Source organism: Euphorbia lathyris, chromosome 9, assembly GCF_963576675.1.
Source record: "Euphorbia lathyris chromosome 9, ddEupLath1.1, whole genome shotgun sequence".
NCBI classification, from domain to species: domain Eukaryota; kingdom Viridiplantae; phylum Streptophyta; class Magnoliopsida; order Malpighiales; family Euphorbiaceae; genus Euphorbia; species Euphorbia lathyris.
In genome coordinates, this window is record NC_088918.1 from 14579575 (window position 1) to 14607482 (window position 27908).

A 27908-nucleotide genomic window follows, 5' to 3' on the forward strand; every position below is an offset into this window, starting at 1 on the left:
TCTGTATGAGTATCTTCCGGCTCCCGGTGTCCCTGTGTGAGGAAATACAGCGTATGATGAACGCATTTTGGTGGGGGTCGACGGGGGATAGGAGACGGATACACTGGATGTCGTGGGAGAGGATGTGTAGAAGAAAGGAGGAGGGTGGTCTCGGGTTCAGGCACTTGGGAGCGTTTAATACAACTCCCCTAGGCAAACAGGCTTGGCAGTTAATCTCTAACAGTAATGCTCTTGCAAGTCAGGTTCTCAAAGCTAAATATTTCCAGAATGGGACTTTCTTGACGGCTCAATTGGGTAACAACCCGAGCCTAGTTTGGCGGAGCATTTGGAGTGCAAAGTCGTGTGTAGAGGAGGGCTGCCGTTGGAAGATTGGAAAAGGGGATAGGATCCGGGTGTGGGGGCAGGCGTGGCTTACCAATTTTGCTCGGTTTAGACCAACTACTGAAATGCCAGCAGGCTACGAAGACCTTTCGATCGCGGATCTTCGCTGTCCGGTAACGGGCGACTGGGACGTGGCTAGAATTGACAGCCTATTTAATGAGATGGATGTGGAGGCTATATTGCAGATGGCGGCTTGGAATGTGAGGGAGGAGGACCAACTTATCTGGCACTACGGGAAGCAGGGCGCTTATACGGTTCGGTCAAGATATCGGATAGCGTTTGATCAGCTTTTTGACACCGGTGATACGGGTGACAAACAGTTCTGGAACAAGCTTTGGGGCCTCAACATACCACCCAAGGTGAAAAACTTTCTTTGGAGGGCGTGCTCTGAGCTGCTTCCTACAACGGATAATCTTTACTGTAAAGGCCTTGAGATTAGTAGTGTGTGCCATTTGTCATGAATTTGGAGAACATAGTTGCCACCTTTTTGTTGATTGTCATTTTGCCACCTCCTGCTGGCAAGAGGGAGGTATTACACAAGTAGGCTTGACCTCAACAAACTTCCTAGATTGGTTCCATGCTATGCTCAAGAGTGCTATAAGTGCTGGTGAACAATTGAAAATGTGTATTATTGTCTGGGAAATTTGGAAACAAAGGAATAACTGCTTGTGGAATAAACAGATCGCCCCAGCTCGCTTGTGTATCTCCCGTAGTTTGCAGTGGTTATCCGAGTACAGCTCGATTAATCTGGACAGATCTGCTGCGTCTGCTTCTGCTGTTAACCCCCGCCAGCCTGCTGCTGTCGATGCGGCTGGTTTTGCGCATGCAGTTGCTGGTCCTACGTCTGCGAATGTTGTTCATGCGCAGGTAGCCCGCTGGACGCTCCCGTCGCTCGGCTTTTGGAAGGTAAATATCGATGTATCTGTTCAGTCTGAAAGGCGGGCGATGGGGTTTGGTATGGTCTGCAGGGACGAGGTAGGATGTATTCGGGCTTGCTCGACGGCTCATAAAGTTGGGTGCTGGGCAGTGTCGATTGCTGAAGCGTTTGGATTGAAGGAAGCTCTTAGTTGGATTAAAAACAATGGTCTGAGGAGAGTAATGGTTGAAATGGACGCGAAGGTTGTCACGGATGCTTTTGCGCGTCCAACGAAAGACCTCTCGGAGTTTGGGGATATAATCCGCCACTGCCAGTTGCTCGCACGCAGCTGTGACGATCTCTCAGTATCCCACGTCCCTCGGCAGGCTAACCGGGTTGCCGACCGCCTTGCTAGTTCTTCGTTCTCTTGGCAAAGTCCAATGTTCTGGGATTCAGCCCCTCCTTTTGTGATATGTTTGGCTGAATTGGATGTAATCGATTGATTCATTTTTTAATATATTATTCTTTCTCGTAAAAAAAAAAGTGTAAAATTAAAATTTAAATATAAAGTGATATCGAAAGTAATATTTTTTAAATAATAATATTATATTTTTATTTTTATATATTAACATATTTAATTATATTTTTTTTATTAAAATGAGATAGAAAAGTGGGCAAAAAAAAAGAGAAAATACATGTCAAAAACAATTTTTTAAAAAAAAAATTAAAATTATAAATGTGTATTTTTAATATTTAAAATAATATTTTTAGTGTAAAAATAAATTTCTTATATCAAGATATAAATATGTTAAAGTTTTAAATATTGAAAATGTAATTTATATTTAATAAGTAAAATAAATCAATTATTTGAATAAATATGGTGACTACATTATTAAATAGAACAATGAAATTGAAAATAATGTGTTAGATACAATACGTGAAATAATCAATCATTTACATTTATGGTAAAGGTTATGTTTATTTTGTGTGTATTAACCATTGAATTAATTTTATACTCCATCACCCATGGTGAAAACATATTACCAAATAATTGTACTTTAAACAAAGTACCCATAGAAATCATCCTTACATTTATATATATATATATATTTCTTTGACCATAATATAAATATTTAGGAGGTGTTTGGTTGCTCCTTTTAATGCTCAAGTTTGCATTTTCACTTCAAAAGAGAGAGTTTTAGGTGTTTGATTAGTGACATCCTGTTTGTATTTTACATCTGGAAAAGCAGCAGTAGGTGTTTGGTTAGTGACCTTCTGTTTGCCTTTTACATCCGAAAAGCAGCCTTTTACAAAAGCAGAGAATCTCTGCTTTTTGGAAAAGCAGTTTTTTCCATCAGCAAACAGCAAACCGTAACCGCAACAGCAAACATCAAATAGCAAACCGCAGCAACAAACAGCAAACAGTAAATAAACGGACCCTTAATCTGTCAAAATTTATTGTCGGTTCAATTTATTTTGTTTAGCGAGAAAAAAAATCTTAATTTAATAGTATTAGAAAGGAAAACCCCAGCTACTGAAACACACGGGAAAATTTTACACAAAAGGGTATTGCTAAATACCGCCCTTAATTTCCGTTTCACCGCACTGTTTTGACCATTTTACCCTTGCCACTTTTTCCCCCCTAAAACCTTAAAAACTCTCTCTAGTTTTCTCTCCCGAGCACAAATCCCGGATTTGAAAAAAATGGATCAAAACATTCCCGAAGACAATGAGTTCGAACACGAGGTAATATTACGAGAATTAAAAACGTTATTAATCATTTTTTTATTTTTTTTTATTCGAATTTTGCCTGGGCGGGTGGCGATTACCACCCGTTCCTTAGGCCGATCGGATGAACTACCCGATCGGCCTAAGGAACGGGTGGTAATCGCCACCCGCTCCACCCATGGAACGGGTGGTAATCGCCACCCGCTCCACCCATGGAACGGGTGGTACGCGCCACCCGTTCCACCTTTGGAACGGGCAGTACGCGCTGCCCGTTTCCACCTATGGTGGAACGGGTAGCCTGCCCGTTCAGGCAAAAGTGGGCAGAAATTGTCCCGAACTAATTTCGAACGGGAGAAATAGGCCCGAAGTATTTTTTTTTGTAATTTTAATGTAAATTTTTCGTATATTCAGGTACCGATAGAAGATTGGAACCCCGATAACATTGATTATAGTTCGCGTTTTATAACGGATACCGTTTTCCCCTCCAGTCAGGATGCTATTGATTGGGCAAAAAAGATAGCTATTCAGAATGGGTTTGAGCTTGTAATATCTTCGCACAAAAATGGGGGTAAACAGAAGTTGTTGCGCTGTTCACGGGGTGAACGATATAGAGGTGTTGTGAAAAATGATGAAGATCCTGCAATTAGGAAAAGTAAAACTAAAGCGTGCCGATGTAAATTTCAGATTAAAGCCTATCAACATGCAGACCTTTCGGGATGGGGGATAAAGGCTAAGGCTGGGTTAACTGGAATGCATAACCATACAATGCGTATGTATCCAGAGGGAAGTCGGCAAATGAGCGGACTCAGTATCGCATCTAAACAAATTGTGCGTGATATGTCTTCAGCTCAAGCAAAGCCTTGTGCTATTTTAGCAGCAGTTAAAGAAAAACACCCAGAGGACAACTCAGTAATTAAACACATATATAATTACAGGGACAAAATGAGGAGGGACGCGTTTGAAGGTAGAGACCTGGCTAGTCAATTCTACCATATTGCTGTGGAGAACAAATATGTCAATTACACACAGGCTGATTCAGGTGTGATAACGCATGTGTTCATGGCACATCCAGAGTCAGTTGATATGTTCAGGACTTACCACTGGTACATCGGCATTGATTCAACGTACAAAACAAACAAGTACAAAATGCCGTTTGTTGAGATTGTTGGGATGACGCCATGCAATAATAACTTCAAGATAGCGTATGCTATTGTTAAAGACGAGACCGAAGGGAGCTATCGTTGGATTTTGCAAAGGCTGAAGATTTTGCTTGGGGATGATCTTAACCCGACCGTTGTTGTTAGTGACAGGGAGCTTGGGTTATTAAAGCCGATACAAGAAGTTTTTCCACAAGCAGCGCACTTGCTATGCACTTGGCATATTAATAAGGATGTGGAAGATCGTGTGTATAGAATCATTGGAGATAAAGGCCTTGCCTCTAAATTCAAGAATGGCAAATGGAGAACAATATTAAAATCATTAACCATTGAGGACTACGAGACCAATCTTATGATGATGAAGGAAAATATGAGCAGGTTCAAAGGAGTTATCTCGTATGTTGAGGAGACGTGGTTGGTGCATAAGGAGAAGTTTGTTGTTGCTTGGACAAAGGAGTTCCTACATTTTGGTAACACAACTACTTGTCGAGTGGCGAGCGAACATGCTAGTCTAAAGCAATGGCTCAATACGGCAACTGGGTCCCTTGACACGGTATGGCAGAAGGTTCACAAGCAGATTGAATCACAAGCAACCAATATAAGGTATTTGCAATTTCTTCTACTGCGATTTTGGAATTTGCATTTAGGGTTGTATCATTTCACTAACTAATAATAATTTTGTCTTCGTATCAGGTACATGCTTGAACAGTCGCGGCTTCGTCAATCAGTCACTTTCACCGGACGCCCATTAAGCCAACTTGTATTCAAAGTCTCTCATTATTGTCTGCAGTTGTTGAATCAAGAGTTAGAGCGTATGAGAGGGTTGAGCCATGAAGTGTACGTGCGTTGCGGTTGTGTATTGAGAACATCGCATAAGATACCATGTGCATGTGAACTGAAACGAGCTTGTGATCTGGAACAAATGATCAGTTCTGAGAGTGTTCACGTGTTTTGGAGAACACTTTTAATCAATCATGGTCACACTGATGAAAATGACGGGCGTAATGATCTGAACGAGGAGCAGCGATATTTTAAGTCCTTAGTGGACCAAGTCTCTAAAGCCGACCCATCCGTAATGCGTAATATTTCAATGTTTATCCATGATCAACTACACCCTGATCAAGCTCAGTACACCGAACCCGATGTCAAAATTAACGTGCGGGGGCGACCTAAGGTGAGCAAATCCACAAAACGTATGCCGAGTTCTTGGGAATATAATGAAACTCGTCGTGGACGGGCTCGTTCTACTAGTTCATCTAGGAGTCGTGGTAGAAGTGGCAGAATTAGCTCGTCATCCTCGGTACATAATGCTGCCTCATCAGGTAAATTATATCTGATAAACCTAACTTTTTTTATAACTGTTTTGCAATATAGAGTTGTTTTACACTAATATACATGAATACAGATGGAAAAACGTATCATGGTTCTGAATTCGTACATTCCGATAAAATAGTTGGCATAATTAAACCATACGTCGAATCATACTACGACGTTGTAGGTGATGGAAATTGTGGTTTCCATACGGTAGCAACTTACATTTTTGGTGACGAAGAAGCGTGGCAGACAGTTAGGCATCACATGTCCAAGCTGTCGAAGGCATCGCCCCGGCATGTACGGCTCGATCACATCCCGATACCGTATCCATCCAGAATATAGAGTCCTCGGGGTCTCAGTAATGGCATCAGGGCCATACGGCATCCACATGACCTACAGATGTATAAAATTACATTAACACATACAAGTAATACACAAATTTGTTTTAATTGAATAGTATTTATAATTATAAAGCAAGTATACCTCATCTGCTGTCAACACATCAAGCCGGGCACGAAATGCTCTCAACCGCTCATCGCTCTTCTCCATCGATATAGATGGCCACAACGAAGCCCTAGGAAGATCCGGGTCAACTGTAACTGCCTCTCGATGTGGCCTGAAGCAAGGAAAATACTCGTAAATCCAGGACTGGAGCAATGTCATACAACCCGTCATCTACCCGCAATCTCCTCTGGTAGCAATACCAAGATGACGGTATAGATATGCTAGTGCAGCTGATCCCCAAGAAAGTCCAACGGCTCCAGCCGCCGAGTCCTGCACCTCTAACAGACAAGAAGGTCGGATGCGGTCACCACTCTTGTCTACGAACAAGGTGGAACCGAGCATCAGCCACGTCCAAGCTATAGCCTGGGTCTCAGGAATCCGATCACCTCCACAGCGCTCCATGACGGAAGCGGCTCGTATACCACCAGAAGCATAATGACGGGAATCTAACTCAACCCGAGTCGCCCCAAACAAATCCATCACGCACTCCTTAAGCTCATCAACAGTCGCATCAGCAGTCACCATGGCACCATCTACGGGGATGCGCAATATCTCCCACACATCATGCATCAAAATGGTCATCTCGCCAAATGGCATGTGAAATGATGACGTGTCTGGCTGCCACCGCTCAACAAATGCTGTGATCAGTGCAGCATCTATGTGACTGTGCATAATACCAGGTAAATGGAACAAGCCAGATGACTCGATACGCGACTGAATCGTCCGGGAAGAACCACTGTACCATAATCTCAGCTTCGTGCAATACCCTGATCTGGTATGACACCTAAGGACGCCCCTGTCCTGACCGGCCCATATAGCACATGCAATATGTCCCAAAAAGCTCGGGATCACAGCACCATCAAATGGACCCCCGGGGACGGGGTCCTTCACAACCCAGTCATCCTCTACACTCCTCGATCGCTTGCTGCTACCTGAAATTACAGCAAACGGTAGACATTAATTTTTTAGTATATTTTTCAATAATCACGATTAACACAAATACAAATAAACACATTTTTTAATTTCTCTTACCAGAAGAAGATGCTGCGGTAGAAGAAAATCGTCCGTCTCGACCCCTCGTCACAACGCCACGATCTATGGGGATAGTATCAGCACTAGGACGATGCATAGAAGCATCCCCGTCCATGTCTATACCAGCCGCCTCATCCCGTCCCTCAGCACGCTCCGCCTGTGCAGCATGTGCCCTCCGGGCGTCCGCCATAAACCGCTGCTGCTCCTCCCGGTCCCGCCGAGCAGATGCAGTAACAGGACGTGAAGACGTGCGTCTAGGGTCAGCTCCCTCCTTATCCTGTAATATTATTTATTTATAAGGTATATTCAATTTAACATAATTTTTTTTTTCTATACGTTCGGGTTTGCCTACGCCCGGTCCGTGCAATTTTTTTTGAAAAAAATTCAAAATTTGCCCCTTTTTGGCCTGGGCGGGTGGTTTACACCACCTGCCCTAAGGGCCAAACGGGTGCGGCGCACCAGTCGGCCTTAGGGCCGACCAGTGCGCCGCAAATGTTTGGCCCTTAGGCCAAACGGGTGGCGCATGCGCCCCACCATAAGATGGAGCGCATGCGTTGTACGCGTTCCACCTTAAGTGGAACGCGTATGTCGAGCGATCCACCCTAAGGAGGATCGCATGCGCCGCGCGCTCCGCCTTACGGTGGAGCGCGTGCGCCGTGCGATCCACCCTAAGGTGGATCGCTCGACACTATGCATCTCCACCTACGGTGGAACGCATAGTTCATGCGTTCCACCGTAGGCGGAGATGGATTCCGGCGCCCGCCTAGGCGAATTTCTGGGATTTTAATCCCGAATTTCGGCCCGATTACTCACGATTTTGATAATTTTTTTTATGGAAATACTTACCGTAATACCCATGTATCCTTTGCCGATGCCTCCTCTTCGTGCCATCTCGTTTTTGGTCGGTTTTTTTTAGAATGGAAAAGATGTTGAGAGGATTTGGAATTTCAAAACTTATGTTTGAAATAATGAGAAGGGCAAAAAGGTCAATACAGGGCGGTGAACCGGAATTTTAATGCTCAAGTTTGCATTTTCACTTCAAAAGAGAGAGTTTTAGGTGTTTGATTAGTGACATTCTGTTTGTATTTTACATCTGGAAAAGCAGCAGTAGGTGTTTGGTTAGTGACCTTCTGTTTGCCTTTTACATCCGAAAAACAGCCTTTTACAAAAGCAGAGAATCTCTGCTTTTAGCAGTTTTTTCCATCAGCAAACAGCAAACCGTAACCGCAACAGCAAACATCAAATAGCAAACCGCAGCAACAAACAGCAAACAGTAACAACAAACAGCAACAGTAAATAAACGGACCCTTAATCTGTCAAAATTTATTGTCGGTTCAATTTATTTTGTTTAGCGAGAAAAAAAAAAATCTTAATTTAATAGTATTAGAAAGGAAAACCCCAGCTACTGAAACACACGGGAAAATTTTACACAAAACCAAATGAAACAAAGGAAATTCAAAACCCACTTGCCGCCAGCTGATTTGCTATTTTAGTATCCTTATCCAGATTCCAATATTACCTCTATAAATAAACCCACTTCCTGACTCTTCCAGCGCACGCTCCCATTTTACTCAAAAATATTATCAACTCTTCCAATTTCAGAAATCGATCTCTTCAATGGCGGACGCTGCGGAGGTGACGGCGAACGAGCGAAAAATTCTGGTGGCCGTGGATGAAAGTGAGGAGAGCATGAACGCGCTCTCATGGTGTTTAAAGAACGTTATTTCTCGTAATTCCAAAGATACTCTTATTCTTCTCTACGCTAAGCCTCCTCGAGCTATCTACACTGCTCTAGATGGGACAAGTAACTAACGCCGACTCTGTTTTTATTTTCCGATCCGGTGAAAATGAATCTGAATCTGATCGATCTACTCTGTATTAATTTGAATTTTTTTTCAGGTTACTTGTTTTCATCCGATATCATAGCGACGATGGAGAAGTACAGCGGTGATGTTGCCGATTGTATTATGGAGAAGGCGAAGAGGATGTGCAGAGAAGAAGAAGCTGAAGATGTGAGTATATATTTTTTTATTTTTTTATTCAATTCAGGGAGGGTGAATTGGTAATTATGAGGTGTATGTTGGGCCAAAATTGAGGAATGGTGATATGATGGCAGGTTAAGGTGGAGACGAGAGTAGAGAATGGAGATGCAAGAGATGTCATTTGTCAAATGGCAGAGAAGCTAAGTGTCGACGTGCTAGTGATGGGAAGCCATGGTTACGGTCCAATCAAGAGGTAAATATATTTCTTCAAAAAAAATAAATATATATATTATTATTATGGGTAATTAATTTATTAGTCCCTATATTTTGACAAAACACACTGTTTAGTCCCTGTATTTTCATAAACACATGGTAAGGTCCCTAACCTTTTTTTCAATGAACTGTTTAGTCCTTCCTTCTATTTGTTAGATTTTTTTTACCGTTTATGACTTCGGAAATGACTAAATTACCTATTACTATTTACCTTCAAACTTTAGAAGAGAAAATCCAATTTAAAAGAAGAAGCTATTTGTATGGAGAACAAAAAAAAAAGACCCAATGCTTACGAATTTGAACGATTAAGAAGAAAATAAAAAAGAAGAACACTGAAAGTTGATTTCAGATGCATTAGAGTTTAAAGGAAAGGAAAAGAAGAACGCAAATCCAAATTGACTAACAAAATCTTCATGAGAGTCTAACGACAGGGACTAAACAGTTCACCAAGAAAAACGTTAGGGACTAAACAGTTCATCGTGAAAAAGGTTAGGGACTTTATCATGTGTTTTTAAAAATACAAGGACTAAACAGTGTGTTTTGTCAACATATAGGGACTAATAAATTAATTACCCTTTTATTATTATACTAGTTTTTTTTTAGAGCATTATTATAGTGGTTTTAATTGTTTTTTTTTTATATTTAAGTTAAGAAAATAAATATAAAAAAATGTTCATGTGGTTTTTTTTTTCAAGAATGAGAAAAATAAGGGTGTCAAAACAGTTTTTTCTTATTATAATTGTAATATGTGATTTTTATAGATTTATATGATCATATACAATATAAACATAATGAAAATGATAATTATATTAAACAAATTGTTTTTTTTATAAATTGTGTTATTTAAAAACAAATTATGATTTTAAAGTGTTGAATAATTTTTTTGTTAAAGATTTTATAGTTATTTTAAAACTATAATAATGTCTATTTTAATAAAGATTTTAATTAAGGTTGAGTTGAGTAGTTAAATGATATCGTTTAAGCTAGACTTCGGAGTTCGAATCCTAACGTACGTAAAAAAAACTTTAATTGGAAAAGGACTTACTTAAATCGGACAAACTATTAGAGCACCTCTAGTGGGTGTTACAAGTTTGTTACTTGTAACACTCAATCACTCGAGGGCTAGTGACTTTCTTGTTACAAATTGTAGTAAGTTACTACATTTTGTAACAAAGAAAAGTAGTACAACAAATATTATTAAATGATTTTTCCCTTCTTTTAAGAGTAATTTTTTTTATTAATTTATCAATTGTTTTTAATCCTTTAAATTTTAATTATTATTTGTCAATTGTTTTTTTATTGATTTGTCAATAATAAGTATTCAACTAATTATTAAATTCTAGAAAAATAATAATACATATTTAATTAATTACCAAATATGGTTCGTTTGAGTGATCAAAGATCTCAAATTGTTTAAGCTAAATCTCGAATTCATGTATGCAAAAAAAAAATTAATCAGACAGTTTATAAAAAATATTGAATTAATTATTTTATTGGACATATAGTTTTATGAAATTATTAATAAGTAATTGAATTAATTATTTTATTGGTTAAAAAATTATTAATTGTATATTAATTGAGTGAAGGTTGTATAGTGTTTATAACAAATGGACCCTATTAAATTTTGAAGTAACAAAGAGTTATAATGGAGTGTTTTTTTGTGGGTGTTTCTTATGCTTATGTGGCATCCAATTGTAACAAATCTTTGTTACAACCACTAAACATACTCTTAGAAGGTTTTTACACTCGTTAAACGAGATCCTTTAAATTTTAGAGATATTTTATTAGCCATTCATTTATAGTGACTAATTAGGTTCTGTTCTTTTTTACTAAAATTAAATTAACTGAACTGAACTGAATGTTACTGAACTTAACTTAACTACACCAAAAAATTATAATTATAATAAATTATATATAATGATATATTTTATATATAAATAATTATAATTACAATAAATAATGATAAATTATATATATATATATATATATATATAATAATAAATGATATATTATATATAAAACATTATAATTATAATAAAAAATAAAAAAATTATATATATAATAAATAATAAATTATAATAAATAATGATGAATATAAATAATATTAAATTATAAATTATATATAAATAATTATAATTATAATAAATAATGATAATTACTGAAATTAACTGAACTGAATGCTGCTGAACTGAACTGAACTTACCTATGCTGAAATTAAGTAAAAAAGAATAGGGTCTTAGTCTATTGAATTTGCTTACATTGATTTATTCGCTAGTTAGTTTAAAGTTTTTTTTTTTTATTTTGTCACGCAACATTAAAAGATTAATCATGTTACTGTATGTATACGATATTTTAAAGAGATTTTTTTTTCTCCCAAATTCAGAGCATATGATATATTCAGCCTTAAATCTAATAGAAAATATGCCAAATGTAATAGAATGAATATTTGATGTTGAATTAACATGATTGAAATGAAACAGGGCAATAATGGGAAGTGTGAGCAACTACTGCGCACAACATGTGAAGTGCCCTGTGTTGATTGTGAAGAGACCCAAATCAAGTGTTGGAACCAAATGAAGCTCATATCATCATTTCTGCATCCCCTCATATCTCTCTCTCTCTCTCTTCTTTTCCTCTCTTAACCATCTTTTTGTTTTTTTTTTGTTTTGGTTTTTTTGGTTTTTTTCTGTCACTTTCTTGTTCATGTTTATTGTACATAAATGTGTGAAATGCAATTAGGTTCTCCTATCTAATTCATTGGCTTCAAAATTACAATAACTTTTTCAAAAATGTATGTTGTTTGTTGTTAAAAAATGATGCTTTTATAAAGAGCAGGATTTTCTATTTTTTTATGTAGATTAAAATCGACTGAGAGTTTTAATCGTAAACTCATAAAAATTACAAACTTCTTTAGTTAAACTAGAAGGTTGAGTAAACTCAAACAAGGATAACCTTGGTGCTCCAATGGAGGCTTGAATGTTAATTTCATCAAAAGTCCCTAAACATTACAAAAAGGAGAGTTTATATACTCTCACCTAATATGAGGGAAAGGACCGTAAAGCCCCTAAGTAGGGTTTCTAGTTGAGCATTAAGGATAGGGTCACAATGGGAAAGGGATATAATAAGGGTAGTTTTAGTACATAGAAGTAGTGGCAAAACAGTAATTTTATATGGAGAAGAAATGGTCCCAATAATGAAGAACTTGGTAGAGAAGTTTTCCCTGCTGAGCATGCCCCGCGCCTCCGGTATCATGCCCCGTGTCCTTGACCCCCTGGACCTGGAGACTCGGACTGGTGGGAACTACGCGTTGCGTCTAGGGTGGCACGCCCCGCGTGGTTAACCTCCTGGACATTCTTCGTTCCGGAGGTTGGCTCCACGCTCCGCACACATGGTGGGGCGCCCCGCGTGCTATGTTGAATGCCCTTGTTCTCGCCCTCTTCGGATGGTCTTCCCCGCATCACGTCTCTTGGCTCCGGGTTTGGGCTTAGGGAAGGGATGCCCTCATCATTCTCCCCTTCTTTGAAAGAGTCGGACTCCGCCTCCGAGGCCTTGGTTGGCAATGTTCCCTCCGGTTTCCACAAGCTAAGGTCCTGCACATAGAAAGAAGAAGACATCTTCCCAAGACAATTAGGAAGGGTTAGTTGGTAGGCGTTGGAACTAATCTTCTTGGCAACTCGGTACGGGCCATACTTCCTCGGCCTCAATTTGCTACTAGTGGCATGCATGAGCCGCTCTTTGCCAAAATACACCATCACCCCATCCCCAACCTCAAACTGCACATCCATTCGGTGCTCGTCAACCTTGGCCTTGACTTTGTTATTTTTCTCCTCAATGCTATGCCGAACTTCTTGGTGCATTTGGTGGTAGTCGGTGGCGAAGTTGCGGGCTGCTATACTCTTCTTCTCCCTCTTCGGGACCTCTCTCAAATCAAGTGAATGGTTGGGCGCCTTGGTGTACACGACCTTGAAAGGGGTCTTTCCGGTGGTAGAGCTCACGACGGAGTTGTAAGGAAACTCGGCTTGGGCGATCACATAGTCCCACATCTTGGGCTTGTCCCGGCATTTGCTCCTTAATAGAGTTTCCAAGGTCCGATTTACCGCTTCAGTTTGCCCATCCGTTTGGGGGTCAGTCGTGGTACTAAACTTTAAGGTGGTTCCTAGAATAGCCCACAAAGTCCGCCAAAAGTGACTAACGAACTTCGTGTCTCGATCTGACAATATGCTCTTGGGAACCCCATGTAATCTTACCACCTCACGGAAGAACAACTTAGCAATGGCAGTGGCGTCATTAGTCTTCCGACACGGGATGAAGTGGGCCATTTTCGAGAATCTGTCCACTACCACGAAGATAGAATCCATACCGCGCTGAGTCCTCGGTAACCCCAACACAAAATCTATTGAGAGATCCTCCCAAATGGTTTCCGGAACCGGCAAGTGCATACGTAATCCGCTATTAGTAGCATGCCCCTTGGAGGTTTGGCAAATCTCACAACGCTCCATGATATACACCACATCTCTCCTCATCCTAGGCCAAAAGTAACGGGAGCTAACTGCGTCCAAAGTCTTATCCCTACCAAAGTGGCCCCCTAACACCCCTCCATGTAGTTCTCGGATCACCCGTTCCTATATGGACGTGTTCGGAAGGCACAACTGACTTCCCCTCATAAGGAACCCATCCACCAACTGATATTCGCCTCCCTCGGTGCTGTTCCTACACTTCTCCCACTCGCTCCCAAAGTCCGGATCTTCATCATACTCTCCCTTGATGTGCTCAAAATCCATTAACTCCAAAGCTACGGTTTTCAAGAGTGTTATCCTTCGGCTCAAAGCATCCGCCAATTTGTTTTGCTGACCCGCTTTGTGGAGAAGCTTATAAGGGAACTTGTCCACAAAGGCGGACCATCTAGTATGCATGGAGCTCCGGAGTTGCTTTTGACTTCCCAAGTACTTGAGGGCTTGGTGGTCGATGTACAACATGAACTCCTTCCCAATGAGATAGTGCTCTCACGTCTTGAGAGCCCGCACTACCGCATAGAATCCTTATTATAGGTGGCCCACTTTTGTCGTGAATCACATAGTTTCTCGCTGAAATAGGCAATGGGCCGCCTCTCTTGCATCAACACTCCCCCAACTCCTACTCCACTCGCATCACACTCTACTTTAAAGAGCTTATCAAAATCTAGAAACGCTAAGACCGGAGCGGTGCTTAGCTTTTCCTTTATCAATGCAAAACTACTCTCTTGCTCGCCTTCCCACTTGAAGCCTCTACCCTTCTTCAAACACTCAGTCATGGGAGCCACAATAGCGCTGAAATTCCGGATGAACCGTCTATAGAAAGTAGCTAAACCATGAAAGCTTCTAATGTCCCCAATGGTCTTCGGAGTCGGCCACTCCCGAATAGCTCTAACTTTCTCTTCATCAACCCGGATACCATCCCCACTGACCACATACCCAAGAAACACCAAGCTTTCCATCACAAAATCACACTTTTTAGTGTTGGCAAAGAGTTGGTTCTCCCGAAGCAACGCTAAGACGGACCTCAAGTGGTCCACGTGCTCTTCCAATGTCTTGCTATGGATGAGAATATCATCGAACTAGACCACTACAAACTTCCCAATCACCGGACGCAAGACTTGGTTCATCAACCTCATGAAAGTGCTCGGTGCATTGGTCATCCCGAATGGCATCACTAGCCACTCATACAATCCATCACGCGTCTTAAACGCCGTCTTCCACTCATCTCCCGCCTTAATCCGAATTTGGTGGTACCCGCTTCTCAAGTCGATCTTCGAAAAGACCTTGGACCCACCCAATTGGTCAAGCATATCATCAAGTCGGGGAATCGGGAACTTGTACCATATAGTGATCTTGTTGATGACTCGACTATCTACACACATCCTCCACAAACCATCTTTCTTGGGTGTCAACAATGCCGGCACCGCAGATGGACTCATACTCTCTCTAACATAGCCCATACTTATCAACTCTTCCGCCTTCTCCTTCATCACTTCACTCTCCTTGGGACTCATCTAGTAGTGAGGGAGGCTAGGCAAACTAGCCCCCGGCACGAGATCAATATGGTGTTGGATGTCCCGTAGAGGTGGTAATCCATAGGGTAACTCTTCCGGAAAGACGTCACGGAACCCATTAAGTAATCTCTCCACATCTTTTGGAACTTCTCCATCCTCGCTCCCTACCCCATTCGACGGTGTGCTAGATTTCACCATAACTACATAGACCGTTTGACTTTCCTCACACTCGTTAATAAACGCCTTGTGAGTTGTGATAGGGGTATTTTACCCCTATCTTTTAGCGTGATTTACGTGTTGATTTTGGATAAAATAAATAAGTTTAATTACAAAAATAAAGTGTGTTTGATAAAATAAAGAAATAAAAATAAATCTCGTACTTTCAGTTTATTTTCCTCGTTTTTTTATTAGTTTAGGAAATAAAAACGTCAAGCTAACTCGGCTCTCAAGTTTTGTATTTCAGGTACGAGAAAGGAGCAAAAATCCACTCCATACGCGGGGCGTATAATCCCCTACGCAGGGCGTGAAACATGGTGTCGGTAATGATTGCCTTATCCACAGAAGCCATGTGGAACTGACTCAGCATATGCGGGGCGTATGCCACTCTACGCGGGGCGTATGACACATGTCGGCAATAATTGGCCTAATCCTGAAAGTCAGATTGCATTGTCTCCCAGAGTCAACTCTCCTTACGCGGGGCGTACCACCATATACGCGGGGCGTAAAAGGCAGTTCTTCAACATAAAAAGATCAGAGACTCTTTTACGCGGGGCGTACTTCAGCTACGCACGGCGTAAAAGCACCAATTCAAGCAATAAAACTCCAGAGACTCAAACACGCGGGGCGTACAATCCTTTACGCAGGGCGTACTTGAGACAACAAGACAACGAATTGGTCCACATGCAGGAGATTTCTGACGGAATGGGCATTTACGCGGGGCGTAGACCAATTTACGTGGGGCGTATCATGGGATTTCTGCACCAAATAATGTTGCTCCATACTTGTGCTTTGTGAAATTACAAACTTACCCTTGCTTGATGTCTATAAATAAGAAGCTCTTGAACTTCATTTGACACCAATTACATACTAGAGAGCTACACTATACTCTTTTCTTTCCTTGTAATTTAGATTTAGATTTTGTAAGTTAAACTCTCCCCCTCGAGAGCTTGTTCGTTGTTCCGGCGTTCCATTTACGTTCCGTTCCACCATTCGTCACCAAGCTCGAGAGTTCCACCTCCACGACCTAGGAGACGGCTTTGAGTCCGGTTAGCTAGTTCCAAGGGCGGATTCTCCCTTTTTACTTGCTAATTAGCTTGTACTCTTCCTATGTACTAGGCTTGGTTGTATTTCATCTAATCACTTTCCATATTCATAATTTATGATTTATAATCTCTATTTCCCTTTATGTGTTAATGTTTATTGCTTGTTTTGATATTGATAATTGATTATTGTGTAGGAGAACGCGATTACCGCCGCCATTCGGGCTATCTTTAGGGAGTTATATAGGTGTTGCCTTACCGGAAGTGACAAACCGGAAACCGTAGGAATTGACAAGCCACGGAACTTACGGGCCCTAGTTTCTAATTCTCCTGCATTAGACGCGCCTTGACTAGGAATCACGTAGTCTAAATGCTTCACGGGTCGGTTCTACTACACTTGGTCGTCTTTGCAAGAGTAAACTATTATCCGTATACAGTTAGAGTCATTATTCATCATGGTTATAACTTATCATATTCATCCCACTTCATAGAGTTTTAGCTACATAAATCTGTGTCGCCAATAGTGAGGAATAGTGTGTAGTTGTGTCTTACTTAACCCCAAAGTAATTACCGCTTAAATAACATACGAAACCGAGTCGTCTAATACTTGTAATTATAAATCCTGTGGATTCGATACCCGGTCTTAACCGGATTATTACTTGATACGACGGGGTACACTTGCCCCTAAGTAGTCGTAGCGTCTAAGTAGAGTCAAGAGCAATTTATAAAGACCACACCCATAGACATAGCACATTCACCGCAATACACATTAAATCGTCGTAATAAACTCTACCACTAGGCTTTATGCGCTATCAAGTTTTTGGCGCCGTTGCCGGGGATTTATAATTTCCTACAATATTAGACAAAAACGTTTCATTGTTAGTTTAAGCATTCTTTTTGTATAAATTGTCTATATATACGTTTGCTAACAGTATTCTTTCTTGTTGATAATTCTTTTATACTTGTTCTACTTTATGCACACCCGATCTAAAAGTGATTCTCTCGTACCTATTGATCTCGAAATTGAACGTACTCTTTGTAGGTTACGTAGAGAAAGAATGGCAAACCCCAACGCCGAGGTCAACCAACCCAACAGAAACCAAAGGCCACACGTGAACAATGTCCGCAGGGCCAATGATACGCGTTCGATGATGGAGATCCTTGCGCCGCATCGTCCCAAAAATCGTAACGGCATTGTCACTCCCACGATCCTGGCCAACACATACGAGATCAATACCGGAATGATCCAATTGATACAACAGTGCGGTCAATTCGGAGGGGAACTCCATGAGAACCCCAACGAACATTTGGATAAATTTCTTATGTGTGCCGATACCTCTCGGTAAAATGGTGTTCCCGTTGAGGCTGTGAGACTGAAATTGTTTCCTTTTTCATTGACAGGACAGGCGTTGGAGTGGCTACACTCATTGGAGGCGGGATCCATCACGTCATGGGAAGAGCTCGAAAAGGAGTTCCTTTCCTACTATTTTCCGCCATCCAAAACAGTCAAGTTACGGACCGATATCACATCCTTCAGGCAGTTGGAATGCGAGGCCCTTCACGCAGCTTGGGCTAGGTTCTGGAAGTTGCTCCGAAACTGCCCCCACCATGACATCCCAAAGCACGACTTGGTAAGCACTTTTTACCACGGGTTAACTCCCACTAACCGTGTGACTGTTGATTCCGCTGCAGGTGGGGATCTATTTCGGAAGTCAGCTAGTGAGGCCTACGAGCTCATTCATGAGCTCGTAAGGAAAAGTGGGCAATGGCAAGAGGATCGGCTTGCCGGCCCGTCGCGACACCAGACATTCGCTGTGGAGAAAGAGGCTCCGAAAAGCTCCATAGCTGAAATGAACAAGAAGCTTGACTCGTTGATCGCCCAATTAAGCCTCAATAAAAGTGTGCAAGTCCTGATGTGCACTCACTGTGGTGGAGACCATGATGCGTTTAATTGCCAAATCGGTAGCCCCTTCGTCGGCGATGCCGAAAACGTAAGTTATATAGGAGGTAACCAAAGGTATAATTCCCATCCGAACTCCTATTCTCACCACAATAATAATAATAATAACAGCGGATGGAGGCCTCGGTACCAACACCCGAACTTATCATATGGCAACAATAATAACGTGTTGAGGCCCCCATCCGGCTTTGAGCAAGAGTTTCGGGAAAACGGGCTCGGGCAATCACAAGCCGTGCCCGGCAATCGAAATGCTCCACCTTCCAACAATGTACACGACCAATCGGTCACGTCCTTGTTGAAGGACATATTAATCCGTCTTTCCGATAGCGAAGTGTTTTGTAGGGATCTTAGCCGCCAGGTGGCCCACCTGAACCGTCAACAACAAGAAAGGCCACTAGGAACCCTCCCGGCAAACACTGAACAAAATACGCGGGGTAAGAATAGGGAATCCGGACAAGTGATAACGCTCCTCAATAATAGGAATTCGGACCCGTCAAGCTCTAACGCGGACGTCTTGCAATAAGCCGCCATATAAGAAAGTCGAGCTACTTCGACTCAAAACGTAGCATCGGTTTGAATCCGTTGAACCATTTGTCTATATGTATTATAAACGTTATTTCTTTTTCTTTATTTTGCATTATTGTGATTTTATTTTCATCTTCATTTTTTGCTTTATTTTATTTTCTCCCATTTTCTTTTATTTTCATAAAATCAAAAGAAAAACAAATCCCACATTAATCCAAAATCTTAACATACGCGGGGCGTACAACCCATTGCGCCCCGCGTAGTTGTGTGTCTGCCCTTTTTACTTAATAAAGGACACACTACGCGCGGCGTACCTGAATTTGCGCCCTGCGTACGCTTTCCCTAAAACAAGCTCTTTTTAATAAATTCCACGTAAAGGACACGCGGGGCGTACCCCAGGGTACGCCGCGCATATCCTCGGGGAGTTGTGAATCACAACTCCCCATGGCAACTCCCCATCCCTCAAACTTCCCATCACTCCTCTTCCCTATACACATTTTCCACTTCCACACTCCACCTCCTCTTCCACCCAATCAAACTCCATCATTTCAAATTTAAATCTTTAACTTCCCTCCATAATAAATTTTCATTAACTACCCTCTTAATTACAAATTAATAAAAAATTAAAAATCATAAAATAATTGAAAATCATTAAACACTCATAAATCCAAAAAATCAGAAAATTACCAAAAAACCACAAAAATCCTTCATCTTTCGTCCGTTTACGCGGGGCGTAACCCCATTTACGCCCCGCGTCCCTGCCTTTTTGTCATAAAACAGGGGCAGGAGGTCAGATACGCGTGGCGTAACCCTGGTTACGCCGCGCGTATCTCACCGATTTTGCGTAAGATAAACAACAGGGGGAGGGACACGCGTGGCATGGCCCCTTTACGCCCCGCGTACCCCTCTGGGAATCCGAGCTTTGCTTGGATTCCCCACTTTTCTCCTATATATATCTCTTCTTTCTCCTTCTTCTTCCCTCACTATTATCTCAACTTTATCCCAACCTCCTCCCACCTTCTCTCAACCCTTCTCCATTCCTCACCATAATCATGACCCGAAGCAAACGAGCCGCCATTAACACCCCCCTCGACCAACAAATGCAAGCTCGTCGAGCTCGCACCTCACGCTCCTCCCGCTCCGCCCAAAATCAACAACCACCACCACCCGACCGGGAGGAAACACCCCCACTTACACGATAATACCGGGCCCCTTTTCACCTTCTCACCGAGGAGGCGGCCACACGGTACGAGGAACTTTGTGCGGCCACCGTCCAAGAGCTTCCGTACATCCCCCATAGCGTGCTTGATCAACACGATCTTGGCACACCCTTCGAAGCTCGTCTCCGTGCCCTCGGATGGTACGACATCTACCATAAACAATACCATGTGTACCCCTCCTTGGTCATCGAGTTCTTCACCTCCCTCACCTCCAACAATGTGCCCGGGGCCGCGCTCTTCAACTTTCGCCTCCACAACCGCCCCTTCACCATTGACACTCAATGGCTTCGCACCCACTTCACTCATCAAGCGGAGCCTAGCGTCGCCCATTGGCCCGACGGTGTCTCCGCCCCCGAATTTTGGACCTCTATTACCGGGTCCACTGACTATCATGTATCCAACCTCCACCCGGCTAGTATTCGTGACCCTATTCTCCAGTTGCTTCACCGCTTCATTTCCTTCTACTTCACGGGGAAATCCGAGTCTACCAAGGTCAACAAACATGAACTGTTGGCCCTCTACTGTTGTGCCAACGGGCTCACATACGACCTCGCCTACCATGTGGCCGTCCACCTTCGTGCCACACCCATCCAGAAACAGGCCAAGCTCGGGTTCGGCCACCTCATCACCATCTTCGCTCTCTCCAAACTCGGCTCCGCCACCATTGAACGCCTCCCACGCCTTATGCCTCGGCCTTTGGACAAAAATGCATTTAAAACCTTGAAGCGTCCAACTTCCGGCCCGGGCGAGACTTCGGGGGCAGCCCACTCCGATGCGGAAGGGGATTCGGACTCGGATATGGGTCTCAATTTTAGTCCTCCACCTCTCCACGACTTCAATGCCCTTTACGCTCGGTTGGATATCTTGGAGGATAACCAACGTCGTGATCGGGCCCATTTTGACACCTGCTTCGACACCATTGAGGCACAACGACGTGAGGACCGGGCTCACATCGACTCTCCATGGCACTCCACCTCCATCTCAACCATAGTTCCATTCCCTTTTTTATTTCCATTTTCTTTTGATGTTTTCATGTTTTGATGTTTTAATGTACTATCTTTTTATTTTCTTAGTAGTTTCCGTTTATGTTTCGTGCTATTTTTGGGTTTATTTTGCTGGTTATAATAAACCTACGCAGGGCGTACCCTAAGGCACGCCCCGCGTACTCCTCATTTTCAAGCGTAAAAAAGGTTCTGAACCTCAAACACGCGGGGCATCCTGTTCCTGCGCCCCGCGTATTTGAGTCTCTGACTCCAAAAAACATTCAAAGCACCGACTTACACGGGGCGCCTCCCTATTGCGCCCCGCGTACTTAAGTCTCTGCCCAAATAAAGGATTTAAACACCGCCCTACGCGGAGCGCCCCCCTGGGCACGCCTCGCGTAGGGCCCCTGGCCACTTGGGGTCTTCTTCTCTCCCTTCCTTAGCTTTATTTTTGTTTTAGTTTCTTTTTGCGACGCCCTTGGAATAGGCGTCATTTTAAATAACGCGGAGGGACGTGCAACCCCGTACTTAACGTTTGTTTTGCACTACCAAAAACAAAAATAAAAATTTACTAACAACAAAATAATTAAACTAATTTATTGACTCTTTAAATTTCCCCGACATGCTATCCCTCCTTCGGAAATTAATTAAAGTTCCGTTATTTGTCATAAAAAACAAAAGTGTCGGAACATAAAGGAATGATTCGATTAAGAAATTTTAGTCTTGATCTTAAAGTTAAGGAATTTGTGCAAAGCTTAGGTTAATACTAAACTAAGGCATTGAGTCTTAACCCGAATGTTATCTCCATAATGAACTTTAAAGAGGCAATAAAAACGGGATAGTGGAGAATTTAGCGAAAACTTGATAGTACACAATTTGAACCCGAATCTTTGTGAGTTATATTTGAGCCTAAAAGAGTTCGTACGAGAACTCTAATTCTTTCACAATTTTTCGAGAGCTTTGACTTCACTCGACGCATAGAATTTGCATCTAATACCGGGTTAAGTACACTTATTGTGGTAAAAAGGCAATAGATGATAAACCGAACCCACTTACGCTAATTTTTCTTAATTTATTTTTCTCGTTTTCATTAAACATTAGGAAACCCCCTCGAGCCTATTAACCAACTTTTTTGTTAATACCCTCTTAACATTTAACCCTTTTTCCTCTTGTTCAATTACCGACATAATCAAGTTGCACCCAAATTACCCGAAATAAGTCACGGCCTTAGCAAATGAGCACCATTAGCTCTCAAAATATTGTTTTTGTGCCTCTATCAAAACAAATGATACAATAAATAATAAGGCATTCTCAAAGCTCCACCCGAGCAATTTTGAAGTACGTCTTGTAAAATTCGCCAAGGCCAAAATAAGCAATGATACGGTGCAATCACAAAACGGTATTTTTGAACTCGAGTTTCTTTAAACTAACCACTAAAGAAGCCACCCACATTACAACCCCCCTCCGGGTTCATTTTTAATATTGCCTAACCATATTTTAAGGGGAAAAACCCGGATAAAAATGCAAATTCAACATGATCTCGAGTAAGTGCAAAGAAGAGCAATAAAACACCGACCCACCTAAAATTGAGCGTAAGAGCGAAATCCCTTGGTGAGGTACTATCGGGTTCTCAAAAGATAATCAACCCCCGTTAATATTGCCTATTAAATCTTGATCATGGAGGTTTCAAACAAGTTTTTGTACTCAATTGTTTGCGTAGGTACTTACCGAAACCTTTGCACAAAACCATAACTTTGAAATCACGCACTTGGCAAAACCAACCTTCGGTTTGTTTCTTAATTTTCTCAATCCCTTGTCTTTCGATCTCTTTTACTTGAGGACAAGTAAAACTTTAAAGTCCGAGGAGGTTTGATAGGGGTATTTTACCCCTATCTTTTAGCATGATTTACGGGTTGATTTTGGATAAAATAAATAAGTTTAATTACAAAAATAAAGTGTGTTTGATAAAATAAAGAAATAAAAATAAATCTCGTACTTTCAGTTTATTTTCCTCGTTTTTTATTAGTTTAGGAAATAAAAACGTCAAGCTAACTCGGCTCTCAAGTTTTGTATTTCAGGTACAAGAAAGGAGCAAAAATTCACTCCATACACGGGGCGTGAAACATGGTGTCGGTAATGATTGCCTTATCCGCAGAAGCCATGTGGAACTGACTCAGCATACGCGGGGCGTATGCCACTCTACGTGGGGCGTATGACACATGTCGGCAATAATTGGCCTAATCCTGAAAGTCAGACTGCATTGTCTCCCAGAGTCAACTCTCCTTACGCGGGGCGTACCACCATATACGTGGGGCGTAAAAGGCAGTTCTTCAACATAAAAAGATCAGAGACTCTTTTACGCGGGGCGTACTTCAGCTACGCACGGCGTAAAAGTACCAATTCAAGCAATAAAACTCTAGAGACTCAAACACACGGGGCGTACAATCCTTTACGCAGGGCGTACTTGAGACAACAAGACAACGAATTGGTCCACATGCCGGAGATTTCTGACGGAATGGGCATTTACGCGAGGCGTATCATGGGATTTCTGCACCAAATAATGTTGCTCCATACTTGTGCTTTGTGAAATTACAAACTTGCCCTTGCTTGATGTCTATAAATAAGAAGCTCTTGAACTTCATTTGACACCAATTACATACTAGAGAGCTACACTATACTCTTTTCTTTCCTTGTAATTTAGATTCAGATTTTGTAAGTTAAACTCTCCCCCTCGAGAGCTTGTTCGTTGTTCCGGCGTTCCATTTACGTTCCGTTCCACCATTCATCACCAAGCTCGAGAGTTCCACCTCCACGACCTAGGAGACGGCTTTGAGTCCGGTTAGCTAGTTCCAAGGGCGGATTCTCCCTTTTTACTTGCTAATTAGCTTGTACTATTCCTATGTACTAGGCTTGGTTGTATTTCATCTAATCACTTTCCATATTCATAATTTATGATTTATAATCTCTATTTCCCTTTATGTGTTAATGTTTATTGCTTGTTTTGATATTGATAATTGATTATTGTGTAGGAGAACGCGATTACCGCCGCCATTCGGGCTATCTTTAGGGAGTTATATAGGTGTTGCCTTACCGGAAGTGACAAACCGGAAACCGTAGGAATTGACAAGCCACGGAACTTACGGGCCCTAGTTTCTAATTCCCCTGCATTAGACACGCCTTGACTAGGAATCACGTAGTCTAAGTGCTTCACGGGTCGGTTCTACTACACTTGGTCGTCTTTGCAAGAGTAAACTATTATCCGTATACAGTTAGAGTCATTATTCATCATGGTTATAACTTATCATATTCATCCCACTTCATAGAGTTTTAGCTACATAAATCTGTGTCGCCAATAGTGAGGAATAGTGTGTAGTTGTGTCTTACTTAACCCCAAAGTAATTACCGCTTAAATAACATATGAAACCGAGTCGTCTAATACTTGTAATTATAAATCCCGTGGATTCGATACCCGGTCTTAACCGGATTATTACTTGATACGACGGGGTACACTTGCCCCTAAGTAGTCGTAGCGTCTAAGTAGAGTCAAGAGCAATTTATAAAGACCACACCCATAGACATAGCACATTCACCGCAATACACATTAAATCGTCGTAATAAACTCTACCACTAGGCTTTACGCGCTATCAAGTTGGACAAACGATCAAGGTAGACTTCTCTTTGGTCTTAGCCTCCCCTACAAGAGGTGTGAGTACATACTGTTGGGGTTTAGTGTCCTATAGGCAATTGTTCTAGGATACAAACTTAATGTAAATGAATTGTTCTTTATATCATTTGTTTTAATGAGATATATGTTTTATAACTATATAAAGGCAATCCCTTTTAAGCACTAAATAAAGTCTAATAAAAGGAAATCCGTAAGTTTATTTAAAGTGATTATAAAGTGTTCATACAAGCATGAAGTGAGACAAAACTTTATAATAAACTAATAAACTTAAAACCACTCCAAGTCAAGTGATATGTTTAGGATTGATATATCACTGTTGAGACTTGCATGTAACAATGTCTTCTGTCCGACAGAAAGCTGATCTCACAAGCTTCATATATATAGATATCTGGACAGTTACATGGATCCGATGAAAAGTAGTTCATTAGGATTGGGGATCCGATTTGAGATAACAGGATGGGTAGATTCATCCTTGTCACCTGTTCATCTCATTGGTATTAATAGGTATAACTAATCCTCAGACTCAAAGGAATATTAATTGGTATTCTGGATTACGGAATTTGACGTTTTGACTCTGGTGTAACATGATCCTTAATAGAGATGACTCTGGGTTGTGAACAGTAGACGTTGGGTATCACAGGAAGTGATTGCGGGATCGTTATATATTGGATTGAGCATTTATCACTCCCGATAAATGGGAGATACATCCAAGGATCGCTTGTGGAAGACTCGACTCTAAATCCTTGCAAGGTGATAGCTTAAGACTTGAAATACAGATTTCACTTAACCTATCTTTTTGAGTTGACTCGGCCTGTACAAGTAAAATGAACGTCTCGCTATATGTGACTTGACACCATCCATAGTCATAAGATTCAGTTCAAGGATGTAGTTGATAAAGGATCGAATTATACTGTAACCAATACGGAAAGGTTAACGACAGAATCAACCTGTCTTCTTATGGCTCTAGGGGAATGATTACGAACTTCCTAATCACATACTCTGTATATCATTCCATTATGCAAAGATTAAATATAATTCTTTGAAAATTATTTAATACCGTTGCATACGGCTAGAAGCAATAAGAACCTAATGGGTCACACATAAGACTTGGAACCTAAAAGAGAGATAGATGTTAATTAATTGATGGAAGCACAATTGAGCCCAATAAGGCCCATGGACCAAAGGGGGGGGTCGAAATTCATGTAGTAAAATACATGAATAATTAATTTGATTTTATTAATTCTAATTGGATTAGGATTATGAATTAAATTAATTAAGAGATAAATAAGTTAGGAGTTTTAATTAGATTATAATACTCCTATTATTATCCAATAAGGTTATTATTATTATCCTTAATATATTAGATATATAATGAGATAATAATTAGGAATTCTATTCCGAATTGAATTCCTATTCAGTAACCTAATTCTATCTGACTAGGGATTAGATACAAGAGATTATAAATACCCCCTCCCTAAGGATTTTCGAAATCCAAGAGTGCAAATCCTAGAGAGATTTTCGAAATCCCCTATAGTATAAGAGAGAGAAAATTTCGACACCCCCAGTTCGAGGATGAGATTTTCCACAGCTTCCTTCCGATCAATTGATTTCATCTATTTCTTTTATCCTCGATCTTGTGTTGATTAATTAGGGGCAATCTACTTTGATTGCTATTCAACGGTTGATTCTAACTTAATCTTCCCATGTTTTATTTCGTGCTTGGGAACTCGAAGAAGAGTTGTGGGCACTTCATTAACAACGGTAGATTGATCATCAAAAGGTAATTCTTCTTATCCCTCTTTATATGAAATAACGATTAACGGATCCTAGGGTTAATGGAAATAGGTTAAAAAATTTATATTTCCGCTGCTATACCTTAGCCTAATTTCCAACAGTGGTATCAGAGCCATCGTTAAATCCTTTATTTCATATATGAAAATTTAGAAGTTTTTCAATAGGATTGAATAAATATGGATTAATTAACAAATTGTTTTGATTAATTAATTCTAAAGATAAATAAGTTTTAATTAATTGTTAATTAAAATAGATTATGCGTATGTTCCTAATTATTTTGGTTGATAATCATCATAACAAAATCTATTAGTTTTATAGTTAGATTGATAAAATCAGCTTTATTAATTCTAAAGATAAAACGGAAATCTATAGTAGTTTTTCCTATTTTCTGAAAATCGTTTTAAAACCGTTTTAGAACTGATATATATATATATATATTTATTTATAATTGTTATTATAAAAATATATATATACGACAGCAGCCCGAGTCGCGCCTCGCGGCGCGACTGGGCGCTGTCGCGCAGCTGCTGCCTCGCGGCAGCAGCCGCGTGCGGCGCTTGGCCACCGCTGCCGCAAGGCAGCGGCGGTTCAGCCGCCCTAGGCTGCTGCCAATCGGCAGCAGCCCACTCTCGGGCCCGGCCCGAGACCCACTTGAATTTTAAATTGTTTAAAATCGGTTTTTATATATATTTAAATATATATGTTTCAGAAATTGATAGTTTTCTGTTTTGATTATCGATTGAAAATTTGTTTAAAAGTTTGTTTTACCAATTTGTAAATCAAAATGTTAAATGAATTAAAATCAAAATAATTGGTACGTGCATAATTAAAGTTTTGTATAGTTATATTAATCTAAAGATTAATATAAAAGATACGAAACTATTAGAAGTAAAATTGGATGAAAGTTAATTTGATAAGTTAATGTGATTAACATAAATATTACATAAAATAGTTATGTAATCAACCAATTAAATTTATTTAATTGAGTCTATGCATGTTTGGAGTTATGGACATATTTGGACCCTCTTTTAGTCTTTTGGTATTTTTGAAATAGGGCCTGCGAGTCCTGCCTTTCTACTATCTATTGTAATTTCTCCTCTCATCTAATTCCCTTCAATTCAATTGAAGTTTTCTTTAGTAGTATAGAAATTAATATGTAATTTCAAGGCGCCATGGAGAAGACGGATGACCTAAAAAGAAATATGTAATAGTTAGTATTTCCTTAAG

General features: G+C 40.8%; 3 protein-coding genes across 3 annotated transcripts; 2 read left to right on the forward strand and 1 right to left on the reverse strand.

The window, feature by feature from the left end:
- The first annotated feature begins 4625 nt into the window (after positions 1-4625).
- Positions 4626-5778, forward strand: LOC136207261 (uncharacterized). Its single transcript, XM_065998556.1, has 3 exons — positions 4626-4725; positions 4816-5444; positions 5528-5778. The coding sequence occupies exons 2-3, from the start codon at positions 4820-4822 to the stop codon at positions 5776-5778; spliced, it is 876 nt and encodes a 291-aa protein (XP_065854628.1). The 5' UTR covers positions 4626-4725; positions 4816-4819.
- On the reverse strand, positions 5697-7981 carry LOC136206515 (protein MAIN-LIKE 1-like). The gene is made up of 4 exons (XM_065997590.1): positions 7819-7981; positions 6973-7249; positions 5920-6872; positions 5697-5829 (listed from the first exon to the last, which is right to left on the reverse strand). Exons 1-3 carry the CDS (start codon positions 7861-7863, stop codon positions 6112-6114), a joined length of 1083 nt encoding a protein of 360 aa, XP_065853662.1. The 5' UTR covers positions 7864-7981; the 3' UTR covers positions 5697-5829; positions 5920-6111.
- A 471-nt stretch (positions 7982-8452) lies between these two features.
- Positions 8453-12075, forward strand: LOC136206312 (universal stress protein A-like protein). Its single transcript, XM_065997317.1, has 4 exons — positions 8453-8776; positions 8872-8984; positions 9089-9207; positions 11708-12075. The coding sequence occupies exons 1-4, from the start codon at positions 8590-8592 to the stop codon at positions 11802-11804; spliced, it is 516 nt and encodes a 171-aa protein (XP_065853389.1). The 5' UTR covers positions 8453-8589; the 3' UTR covers positions 11805-12075.
- The last annotated feature ends 15833 nt before the right edge of the window (positions 12076-27908 follow it).